The sequence below is a fragment of the Acanthaster planci genome, linkage group LG10 (genome assembly GCF_054643075.1).
Source record: "Acanthaster planci isolate LZ-2023a linkage group LG10, COTS_SCS, whole genome shotgun sequence".
Classification (NCBI taxonomy): domain Eukaryota; kingdom Metazoa; phylum Echinodermata; class Asteroidea; order Valvatida; family Acanthasteridae; genus Acanthaster; species Acanthaster planci.
The window spans coordinates 16059173-16072039 of NC_141786.1; the positions used below are offsets into that span (position 1 = coordinate 16059173).

The 12867-nt window shown below is 41.3% G+C and overlaps 2 protein-coding genes across 12 annotated transcripts in view; one reads left to right on the forward strand and one right to left on the reverse strand.

Moving 5' to 3' along the window:
- Positions 1-12867, reverse strand: part of LOC110988356 (orexin/Hypocretin receptor type 1-like) — a 78300-nt gene that overhangs the window by 7250 nt on the left and 58183 nt on the right. The window contains exon 5 of the mRNA XM_022251770.2: positions 5948-6090. Within this exon, the coding sequence (XP_022107462.1) occupies positions 5948-6090 (143 nt within the window). The remainder of the gene's footprint in view (positions 1-5947; positions 6091-12867) is intronic.
- Positions 1-12867, forward strand: part of LOC110988357 (uncharacterized) — a 148344-nt gene that overhangs the window by 1815 nt on the left and 133662 nt on the right. The gene's annotated exons all lie outside the window — the stretch shown is intronic.

Genomic DNA, 12867 nt, shown 5'->3' on the forward strand with positions numbered 1-12867 from the left:
AGCTCCCAAAAATAGATTGGTTTATGGGTCATTCAATGAATTTGGGGTACCAAAACGTGACATTTTTGTGTTCCCTGTTTCACCTGACCTGTATAATTTGACATGGAAATATCACTGAAATTGGTTTCAAACTATTTCTACTTGTTTAGCAGGTGATTTGCATTAACTCACCACTCTTGGAATCGGAAAACGTGTTCTGAACTTAAAAATTATATGTCAGGTGTGACATTGACGCGGAAAATATCGGAGCCCTAATTAATAGAACTATCAATACGAAACAACCTGTCCCACACCCTTTGGTGCTACTGTGCTAAACCTGACATTCCTCAATCCTCCGACGATTGAAGAATGAATGACTGATGGGCTATTTTACCGTGTAAAAAGACATGCTTTTGGTGTCTGGTTTCTGTTTCATACAAGTCTCGCCTCGGGCTTGAGACTGATATTATAGTGCGGAAGGAGAGCCACCTGGAATATTTAATTTCTTAAGTTCACCAGTTGACATACTGAACACCTTGTCTTCACCTCATTGTGAGAAGAAAAAAATTGATAATGGAAATAAAGATAGCACTTTAAAGAGTAAATGAAAGAACAACTGCATAAGCTTTCTCGTTATGAAATGTAAATAATGTTGATTTCTTTTGCTTAATAAATATTTCTGCACTGGGTGATATACCTTACCTTTAGCTGAAAACAAGCCAAAAAATACGTGTACATGTACCATATACATAGGTCTATGCATCTTTGTACCAGGTTCACTTACCACGACTTTGATACTGACATTTAGTGAGAAAGTTATTGCACAAACATTGACAACAAATACATTAAATGAAGAGATTGTGTAATTTTTCTTTGATAATGCATACAAAATCAGGTGGTTTTTTTTCTCTGGTAATTTCCTATTAAAGGGTGTTGAGATTCACCTTTGGTAAGATATTTAAAGTATTTCCGGTTTTGCGCCTAACGCTGCAATTGGAATCCCGCTACAAATATCTTTCGAAACACTCATAAATAATAATTTGTGCAGGAATCAGCGGTTTAGTTGGATTTACCTGTTGCCCGCGGTTCAGATGAAAGGGAGATATCAGTCCCAGAAGGAAAAATCCCTCAGCAAAAATTTTGATGGATGAGGAATTTTTCCCCGCACGGAATGACATGCAGATTGATAAACGAGAGACAGTTCGTCGTATTGCTGATCATCTGAATGCACATAGCGTGGCACTGTGAAACGTTCGCCACGGGCGTCAATTCTCGTTTAAAAGAAGCCCCAGGCCTTTCATGAAAACTGATAACCTACCGGAGATCGCCGTAATGTATAAGACGATCGACTTCCATAACGCCACTTATATTCATGAACTGCAAACCGTCTATTCCATAATCCGGTATTTACGATGTAAATGATGTAAATAGAATTGTAAAACATCTCCTCAGGCGCCTAAGATTGTATCACTCAACGGCTGTCTATTGAGCCAGATATTGAAAAGAGAATCTAGGTCAGAGGCATAAGAACGGTTATTCATTTCCAGTTAATGGACATTTCAGTTTCTAGGTAGAGTCCATCATTTTCAAGTTCTTAATCGAGTGTCGTATGAACGCTTGCGCGCGCTTCGCCGACTTAAGAAAGGACCTATTGACGCCATAAAGTCCTGTCACCTCATGTGACATGATAATAAAGTTTGAGATGTCTTAACTTCACGTTCATTCTGTCATGTAAACGTCTAGGCACCAAATTGTCGCGGACTGTAACCTTTACGGAAGGTAAGAAGTAGACCTGTAGGTCAGTTTCTTCTAAGTTGTGTTTCCATACTACAAACTGACAAAGGCGAGTTTTCATTTCCAGCCCTTAATTTTTTTTGTCGGTTTTGCTTCCATTTACCAGCTAAACCTGATTCATGAGAACTGAGGCGCTGTTGGCATTATCCACACGTGTTGCACTTCACGTACATTATTTGCTATGCAGAAACTACTGCAACTGCCGATGGTCGTGTTTCACTCTGCGAAAGAGGGCCTTGGTGCTGCGTCACGGTGACTGCAACACCGAGTTGGTGGTGTAGCTTGCTGTCGGATTAAAAAGGGCGATCCTTTTTACATGGCACCACCAAGAGTTTGCCACAGAAAGGGAATTTTTTGCAGTGCATTGTGGGAAATGGTGGACAAATTCTATTCGCCGGCTGCGGGCGTGGAACTTGAATATTTATATTTTTTAGTCCTATGTTTTGTTTTTCATGGAGGATATTTATACGTGTATTTTGAGGAGAAGTTTTAATTAATACTTTCGTCTCTCTATTACGTGGAATGTCCCAATTTATAAAGTCTTTCCCCAGAAGTGGACAAGTTGTCCACTGACATACGCTGGTTGCAAATCCCTGCAAGACGGCTTCGCTTTTATGGACTATGAACTTGAATTAATGGCCTCTCTGCGACAGCCTCTTGGTGGCGCACTGTGTTGTGAATCACAATATAAAACACTCCATTTACAATGTGACCTACAGTAAAGGGCCCATCCTATGAATGTTTATTAGATACACTTCGTGTGCAAGTATATACTGTGCTTAGAATACATTAAACATCGTAGTTGGGTTATGTGAATTGATAAGTGCCCTATAGTTGTCCATGTTTTTCTAGACAATTGAGGGCGCTTTTGCTGTGATATCACTCGGAGAAGACAATCTGACGTTGATACATGTATGTATTGCTGTTGAAAATGGTAGCCCAAATTTTGTTGAAAGTATTGCTGCAACCTGGGTGCCCATGACTTACATAATGTCATGTACTTGCACCACATTGGATCACGAAAGAGAAGGAAATTTAAAACAGCAAGCTATAAACAATTCCAACATTTTTTGTATACAAATTTACAGTAACAGTGACTTATCTTCGCCCTTGGATGCAACATTTCAGGCACGTTGCAGCTGCAAACGGTTCATGCTGTACACATCATGGAGCATTTGCGCCAACGTGCGCAACACCACCTCAGAGAAACTCAACGCAACAAAAGCGAGACGCAACGAAACGAACCACAGAAACTAAATTATGTTTGTTAGTGAAACCAAGACTGTGGAATTGTTAACTTTTTCCTGACCAGTTTGCACTCCAGTGGAGTGAGCACATCCTCAAGAAATTTGATCACCACGGTAAGCTGGAACGCGCTTCCCAATGAGCAAATTTACCCGAAAGTGAACAAGTGATGTGTGGTATCGCTCATAATTCCCGAAGCGTGTCAGTTTATGTAGTAGCGGCTATCAGATAGCAGTCCCAGTATCTTATCTGATATTTCAGCAGACAGGTCACATGATTACGTTAATTTATACTGGGAAAGAGGCCCCACTGGAAATATTGGCCGAAATCGGAACAAACCTCTAATCGCCCGAGCGTCACGCTTAGTAGAGGGTCCTTTGTAACATTTGGTATATATGTAATAAATAAGTAAATTGCTGTAAATTCTGTACCTGACTGTGCCTGTCATTGGAAATCAAACTATCACGATATGGCAATACAGCCTTTTCACAATAGTAAGCCACCAAGAGTTTGCAACGCGTTGGCCAATCATAATGCGCGGAAATTGTCGACCCATTGCGCGTTTGGAAAGGGTCGACAAATTTCGCGCGTTCTGATTGGCCAATGCGTTGCAAACTCTCGGTGTCGCACTATTGTGAATAGCTCGTATTGGCGATGCCTTGGCCATCAGTTGCCCAGCTTCAATGGAATCTGAACTACATTACCCATCCCGAACTTATTTGTTGTGGTACCGAGTTTGTAGTGTCCCGACATGTGCCTCTAGTGTGATCAATATTTTTATATACCACAGTCTTTATATACCACAGGCATTTTCAACGCTTCTGTGAAATAACAAAACGCCCTCAGTATCCAAAGATGACATCAAAGCGGCTTTAAAAGATGTACACTTTCCCTCCAGAATGGCTTGAAATGTAATGTATTTTCCCGCCAGTGCAGAAGCTGGCGTCTGATCACAGTGAATTTTTATTGCAGTCCTGTTTGTCTTTCAACGGTCCAGTTTTCCACACAAACAATGCCTTTTTAAAGGGCAAATAGGGTAGTGGCTCGGTAGCCTCGGTTATTAAATAAGCGTTTTGTGTCCCCGTCCCTGTTTTGTTGTAGCAAAAAAAAACGCACCCTTCCGGAAAAGCTTTTGGTAACATGCTTATTGATCTTTAACTCTGTGTAAAGGAATAATTGATTCGTCCCAAATAACACGTGAGCGGTGCCATGCTCCATCCAATAGCGGACCTTTCTTGTGACAGTCTTCTGACTACATCCCTAGGAACATTCACACTCATCTTAAAACGCAATTCCGTCCTCATTAAATTGCCCAAATGAAAGAAAAAAAAGCCAGAACCAGATCTCATAGCAGAAAAAGGCAGACTAAATCTCACTGACTTTAGAATGGACCACTTTTGTCAGTTTCGTTTTGCTGTGCAACTTGCACGTATTCGTCATAGTCGTCTGCGTCGATTAATTTTTCAAAAAAGGAAAATGGCTTGATTTTTTGGTCATAGCAGAATACTCCGAAAAGGAAAACCCTCTTTGTTCTGCCAGGATCGAACCACCAGCACCTCTAACTTTCACAATTTCCATTTTACACTGCAAAAGCCGGGTTGTTAAAATTAAAAGCCCCGGTGTTATCAGACGCTCAGTGTTAAAGTTTGTGGTACTATTTCATCACCGTAGGTGTTACGTTTAACACCTTCCAGTGCACTGTTACATCTGTAGGTGCGAGAAGTAACACCAGCGGAGTTAAAGCAACAAAGTTGGTGTGATCATTTGATAAAACTAAAAGGTGTTGTTTTCAACAGCAAAGGTTTGCAGTCTACTGGCGCAGTAGACAGCAGGGAGTTTGAAGCAGTTTGAGCATTTCAAATATCTTAAACTCCTTCCCTACAGAAATTGAGCAGATAAAGGGGCGATTTACAATCGTGCGCCTCCAGGTTTGCAACGCGCTGGCGCTGGCAACGCGCGAAATGTGGCAACCCTTTCCAGACGCGCATTGGATCCACAGATTTTGCGCATCATTTGATGCAAACTATGTGACAGAGAGACCCTCCACCTTTGTGTTGGTCATTATTACAATGAGGATTTCTTGTTAGACATCTAGGGGGATGTGTTAAGTAACAATAGGCTGGAGCGTATACAGGGATTGGACTTGTGGGGGGTGTTAACCCCTCTGTCCCATTTCGTGCCTGGTATATCGCCTACCGTGATTGGCAAACGCGTTGCAAACTCTTAGAGGCGAACTTTTGTGAATCACACGTATTAAGAGTAGACTTGTAAAATGCGATGCTTGAGTAAGCGTCCCCTTTAATATTTTTGTACCAATCACACACTTGGAACATAAAACTCCAGGCTAGTGATACATGCCCCTATACTAAGTCGAGTTTGCTTAATATCAAGCGGCTGCACAATTTTTGTTTGTTCTCAAAATTGAATTTTCGAGACAATGTATATCGATATTAAAAGGTCAGATCTGAAGCTTTGCATGGTGGATTAAACATGAGAAATGGGTTTGCGGGTACACCATGGAATCAATCTCTTTTGGACGAGGTGTGGTTATTAAAAGAACCGGTGAGTATAAACTCGACATTTTGGCCAGTGTGCTCTGGCCGTCCTCAGGAGAGGACGGTCTTAGGACACTTTCCTGAGGACAGCCAGAGCACATTGGCCGAAACGTCTAGTTCATACTCACCAGTTCTTTTAAGAACCACACCTCGTCCAAAAGAGATTGATTCCATGGTGTACCCACAAACCCATTTCTCATGATATTAAAAGGAAAAAACAAACAAAACAGGAACCCTCCCCCCTTAAAAAATTTAAGCCAAACTTAAAACCATCAGCGGCAACAGCAGCAGCAGCAGCAGCGGCAGGACCAGCCAACAACAAGCACCACCAACAGCAAAACAAAAATATATATCTACAGTCCGCTAACACTTACCGCTCAGGAAATTGTAGATGACCGGGTTGATGGCGTTGTTGAAGTACATCATGAAGTGAGCGACCACGAACGCTACCGTCACCTTGTCGGGGTTGAGCTGATACGGGTCCACTTCAGGGCTGGTATGAAACCCTTCCATGTGCCTGACAAGCAGATGAACGGAATAGGGCCAAATGATGCACGGTATTGCAAACATTTACACTGCAAAAAATCTCTGGTGTTAAATGCTTATGTAACATCCGCAGTGTAACAAAGGGGCTAAAAAGGGACCGGTGTCCTATAGGAACACCGAGGATCTTAAATTAACACCAGTTTTACACCACATTGTTTTGCAGCGTGGTGTTCTGGTTTGATGATCAACATCATGCAGTAGGCCTGCGTGCCGAGACGTATTGCAGTGTTATTGACTCACATTGAACTCGAGTTGCAATTTTTAAAATTTAAAACACAACTTGGGGAAAATTTAACTTTAGACTGGATTTGACTTAGGAAAATTTGACGTGTTTATGATACCGACGTATTTTGGACAGGCGATCGGAAACGTCAGCATTTTATAAACGCCACTTCCACTTTTTTTCTGGGGGTTGTGGTTTCCGAAATCGTCAAAATTGTTTACCGAAAAAACTTCCATTTTGCCCCCGATATGTTGTGATTGATTATTTAAAGTGCCACCACTTTAAAAACGGATCTAGCACCTTTCAGGAGAGGGGGTGAGGATTCTTTCACACTCGATTTTGGAAAAGAATCCATTAGCACCCCCGACCCAAGACCTGGATACGGTACAGGAATCAGTAATAGCTAAGGGATGCAGTGCTGAGGCGCTATGTTTTTGTTTAGCACTAAATTGCACACTTTACCAGTGAGGCCTAAGATCGGTTATATTCAACCGCTAACGACGCCTGCCGTTCACAAGGGTAACAATGTCGGCGCAGCAAAAGGTAAATTACACGACATTGGCTGTGGGCTACTCACAGAATAAAATAAAAATAATAAAGTACCTTAATTGCCTCTCCCTTGGAAGGAAAAACTTGCAAGATATTACTCAAAATTAATTCCGGGTGCCATGGGCCGTTCTTGAAGATGAACTTTTCATCTCGAACGTATAAAGAGGCTTTGCGTGGAAGCCGTCTTGCAGGGCAGTTCTTTTGTTCCACAAGGAAACCCTCTCTATGCACACCGTGTGGAACAAAAGCACTGGCCTGCAAGGTGGCAGCCATGCAAAACCTCTGTAGCTCGAGTTTGAGCTGAAGGCTTGTGTTTCCACTGCTCTGCCGGGTATTACCTTGCAGCTTGCAGTTAGTAGAAAAGGCCATTGTAACCGGTTCCTCTCGGGAGCCGAAGGAATAACAAACACAGCTATCAAACTCCACGCCCAGACAAAGATTGTTTGCATCCCAACCCGACAAAACGAGTCGCCAGAGCCACTTTCAAGTGAAAGGTCTTCGAGGGAATCTTGCATAGAGTAAATCGATAAAAACCTTAACGAGTTTCAACAGTATAATGTCCATTTTCACAGGCCTGAATTTGGAAAGGAATCATGCCTCAAAACAAGACGGTTAAATTTGCTTTTTGTAATGCCCTCGAGATGAGTTTTGTTTGACCTGGGTGCATTTGGTATTCGGATCGTACTGTTTTTTCGTCTCCTCGTGCTCATATTTCGTTCTATGCGCACTATTTATACATTTGCTCTAGCCGCATATCACTAACTGGCCACCTAGACGCATAACCATTGAGTGAAGAAAACAAAAATCCAAAGAGGTTTAAGTAGCAAACAACAAGTAGTGTACACTGGTACGTCCCATCTGTTCAGCTCTTGTTTTAGGCGCAGCATTGTCACAGTATTCTTGACGGTTCGTGGCGGGAAAATTGTCAGTGAACACCAACCCAGGGCTTTATACGATTTCTCTACTCAGTGTGCTGTTAGGTTTTATTATACAAGAAAGTCTCATTTGTATGAACTGATCGTAAACAGAATCTCTATACACACTAGTGCCTGGGGGTGATTGCAATACCGAAAGGTGTTTCCTTATCCACCCTGAGCAGGAGCACCCCCCCATCGGTTTGAAAGGGCCATGTGGGTCAGGAGTGTCCATTTTGTTGGTAGCAGTACGACTGCAACGCTTACGTTTCATAGTCGTTCGCAACTCTGTGATGAGCAGTTCCTAACAAAGGAGCCTGCGTTGCTGGGAAAATTGCACCCCTTCCTGGTCCAGTTTGGGACTCATAGCATTTGAAGTTGATATTTCACCTCCCGCCTCTTATCCTGGGTCAGTGATCCCTCCGTGATATCTTTGGTTGTGGTTCGAGCATGAATTTTTACTTACCTCCTTATCGATGACGCTCTCGTGAATGTAGGTACATGGGTACCTGGACTTTTGTGCATTTTTCGGGATGTCAGTATTTTACTGCTCTGTTGTCAACTTTGAGTACTTACGAGGTTTCGGTTGGGGCAGTTTTTAGTTTGGTGAGAGTTTGCATGGGGTTATGGTTAGCCACTTGAGATGCTGATAATGAGGGAAATTATTGTAGTGGAGGCTCCTCACAACGATCGTAAGACCATATACATTGAAAAATCATCATAAGATACACGCAAGACCGCCAGTCTGAAATCAAATCCCAAGCTATTTGTTCAAATTGCCTACAACAAAACATAATTTGCACCCTGTTACTTGCGACTAGTGGTGTGACTGGCCTTGAGTCTGATATTATGTCCGGTCTTGTTATTGTTCATACTGTACACCACTACTAAGGGGTTAAAGTTAGGCTCGGCGCCCAACTATCTACTCGAAGTGATAGGCGGGGGAGCCAGAGCAACACTTCAATTCCATTGGCAAAGACGTCTGACTAAGCGCGCACGTGGTTTGTCCCTCCTATGAGGATGCCATCGCATGTACAGAGAAAAAAAGAAACTAAATAATTAAAATCAGTCAAGATGAATTGAATTAAGGCTCTGTCTCTTTGATAAGTGAAACGTAATGCCGATTAAAACTCGTCACAAGCATGGTCACTTGATTAAAACCTCGATTAAAAAACTCGTTGTAAACAGTCACTCAATTCAAAACTCGTGTGACGTGGCGAAACATGTTTACTTGTTTGAAAACGTTCGATGTCGGTATCAAACGTGGTCACTCGACAAAAACTCATTTGATATAGCTACCAAACATAGTGACCTGATGAAAAACTCTTGATGTAAATAACAAACATTGTCAGTCGATTAATTAAAAACTCGTTTAGAGTGGATTTCTCCCAGATATAGTCACTCTATTCAATCTCGTTTTACAGTCAATCTATTGAAAACTCGTTTGGAGTTGTCACTCGATTAATTAAAAACTCGTTTAGAGTGGATTTCTCCCAGATATAGTCACTCAATTCAATCTCGTTTTACAGTCAATCCATTAAAAACTCGTTTGGCATGGCACAGAGCGTAGCCACTTGTTGAAAGACGGCTGGATTAAAAACCCATCTGATATAGATAAGTGTTGTCACTCGATTAATCAAACATTCGTGTAGTGTGGATTCCTCACGTATGCAGTCACTCCATCAATTAAAATCAACCCAACACGGTCAACCCAACTCTCTTGGCATGGTATGAGAACAAAACAGCCACTTGTTGAAAAGCGTCTGGTTTGATTTGGATATCAGCCAATGTCGGTGGATTGAAAACTGTTTTGATCATGTTAATAACCAACATTGCTGGTGAATGAAATACTTGTTTAGTATGGATTTCTTACAGAGTCGCTACCTTTAGGGGGAACTCGTTTATGATAAACAAATGATATAGGAATCATCTGGAAATAGGTCGAGGTTATAGTATTAAGTGACTGACAGCTCGTCGTGGACAGAACCTGTAAACATTTATTTTTTTTATAATGTGTAAAGCGATAACAAGGCAATGATTGAGGTAAGACGAAGCAAAGAAATTTAATCCACTTAAAGACTAAACCGCGGATTAACATTTTGAACTGACAACTGTATAAGATTCCTTGGTTGCCAGATTTTACCTACAGCATCACGTGAACAGAACGTAAGACGATCCAATGTATATTGTGTGCAGACCTATTGTGCTCTCTGACGGGGCGATGGCGGGTATTGTGAGCGGTCTTTTGTCCCTTGTCACGGTATTGAGAAGCTCTTGTGTCGCCCTGAGGCGGCTCTTGAATTCTGATGCCGTTGTTGCGGTTGAGATTTCATTTCTGTTCTTGTCCGTTGATTACATATTGAGAGCATTCCGTCCTTTGCAAAGCAGCTGCACGGTGGACTGTAAGTTGCTCAGGTTTGCCATTTTGTTTGTTCAAGGTAGAAACAGCGTGAATCCATGCATGCTCCACAAATCCTGAGGGGAAAATAAAAATTTCGGGCGACTAGGTGCCGCTAAGGCGTAATTGGGAAATGCGTTTGTTTTTTCATTTTCTTGCTACGTTGGCTGGGATTCTTGGGCCATTTGGTGGCTTAGTTAGTTGCACATTGATTTATTAGATTATTGATGATTGTTTAGATTAGCCATTGGCTCAAAAATCAATTGTTGAACGGTTAATAATATGCAAAGTGGTTACTTTGTTATACCCACGAAATAAGAATATTTCCGATTGGGTTTCAATGTTTCAACTGTATTTAAACTAAATTTCGTTTATCCTTATGGAGAAAAATTTTACAAACAGTAAAGATATTTGAATTGTATCGATCCACGGATGTATTGAAGGTGTCTGCATCTTAGCCTGTGGCAAAATGGTCATGGACAGACTCAGCTAATATTCCGGAATTTATCTCTCAAATCAGAAGAGTTAAACATACACTTGATACCAAAATTATAATTGAATTGTTGCCATGCCGGGTTATGTGGAAAGGAAATTTGAATTTTGTAGTTCCTATCAGTTCCAACTGAAGCTTCAGCGTGCAAGAGGCAACCGTCCGAATGGGCAATGAACCTACAGCATCGTTGGTTAACCGTAGAGGAAGGGCACTGTGTCCGTTCTCTACTTAATTGAGAGTATTTTAACTCTTACGGCACACCAGCAGGTGTATTTGCGTCACTGTACATGAATTGTATGCTTAATGTAGCCTTATTTCGAGTCGAATTGATCTCCCGTTTGGTGTCTCCATATCCGAGTAATGAAGGCGTTGTTCAGCAGAACTACACATTGCAGTAGAAAGGGATTGGCTGTTCCTTCCCTCCATAAAATGACTTGAGATTGAGAAAGTGTTGCTCCATTAAATTAAAGTGTAGGTGTAATAGATTTTTTATAGACACACTTTATCTGCAACTTTGTGCTCTTTCTCATTGTAAAAAAATTCTTTACATTCCTATTTGGTTACATATGCATCGAAAAAGTGAACTTTTTAAAAGCTTTGAAATTAACCGCTCTTTCCTAGACAGCTTAGGGCGTTGCCCTGATGTCATCCAGAGAAGATATATTTCAGTACTGAGGTTAAATTTAGTCTATCAAAATCTACAAAAATGCAGGACTTTCTGTGTGTAACCCAGTGTAACACTGAGACTTTTTCCTGGAATGACATCACAGTTTTGCCAATGAATATGGACATATTCTCTAAAATAAAAACCACAAAGGCAGTAACATACGATTTCAAATAGTGAAACAAAACTTGAAAATAAGGTAAATTAAGATACAATTGAATGTGAATTTTAAACGTTTGTGTAAAACAAACTAATTGCAGCTACCTTCGAACAGTAGTTGGATTAATTTTTGAAATTGTAACCATCAGCCACAGATATCTGCTGTCTCATTTGAATTATGTTTTTCGAAGCTTTTGGAATATAGTGTTTTCTATGATGCAAACAATTTGTAAGGGTGGCCAAACTTGTATAAGTGGTATAATGGTAGCAGGTTTTATCTGAAGATGGAGACTTGCCTGACAGGGAGAAATTTTCACAGACAATTTAGCAGTAGATTGATTTCTTTGGTGTTTTGTGGCTGCCAAAGACTTTTTGAACACTGTGAATTATCTTTTTGGTGGTTATACTGGATGACATCCACTGCTTGTGGCAAATAAATTGGTGTGCAAAAACTACGATTGTGGCTTAAATAGCGAGTGAATTAAATGCGTTTGGGAGAAACAAGAGGTGCTTGGGTACCAAAGAAAAAAATACAAGTCTCCTCTGCAAGCAATCAGACTCGACTGGCGTGAAAAGAAAGACATGATGCGTTACTTAGTAGATCTGGGCTCGATGGAAATAATTTCTTTGAAATCACAGAGCTGCAAGACGCGACTGCCTGTCAGTCACGCCTAAATGCAGCCTTGCAACCATGAGTTACGGCCGTGCGCTGCACGCGAGCTTTGGCTTTCTCGACTGCATCGTTAATATTTTCCAAAGGTCTGAAAATAAATACCCGGAGCGAATACTCAGCGTATGCCTCCATATAAAAAAGTCGTCTTGTTTCATAACCTACAGCTGAGAGTTAGCACAAAATGTCACAGGAATGCAACCAATCACTGTTCAAGGTGTCAAAATTGCAAAGAAAGGCGCAGTGGCGCACTGCCAATCAAAGTCGTCTCTTTCAACAGCCGCTCTTTCGCATGTCAGTCTCCAAGCACGGGGAAGTGGGAATTCCGCGTCGAGTCCCGGTCGCCCGTTTGAAACGAATACGCGATGTCAGTTGGATGAAATCGTATTGGCACCTCGCGAGACATTTATTGGAATTTGCAAATTTAAAGAATCCATGCAATGAATATCCTTAGACTCAGTTTTACTCTTTAACATCGGAAATGTATGGAAACTGGAATCCTTTTGGAGTAACTGTGCCGAAAGGTGCACTCTTTAGAACATTATAAATAGCCCCAGCTTTTCCAGACAAATGAGGACGCTATCGCTGTTATGTAAATCAGGAAGGATATCGTTAAGATGTTTTCATATTCAACTTTTGACCTAAACATTTCCTTTTTGAAAACACATTCGAGAAGAA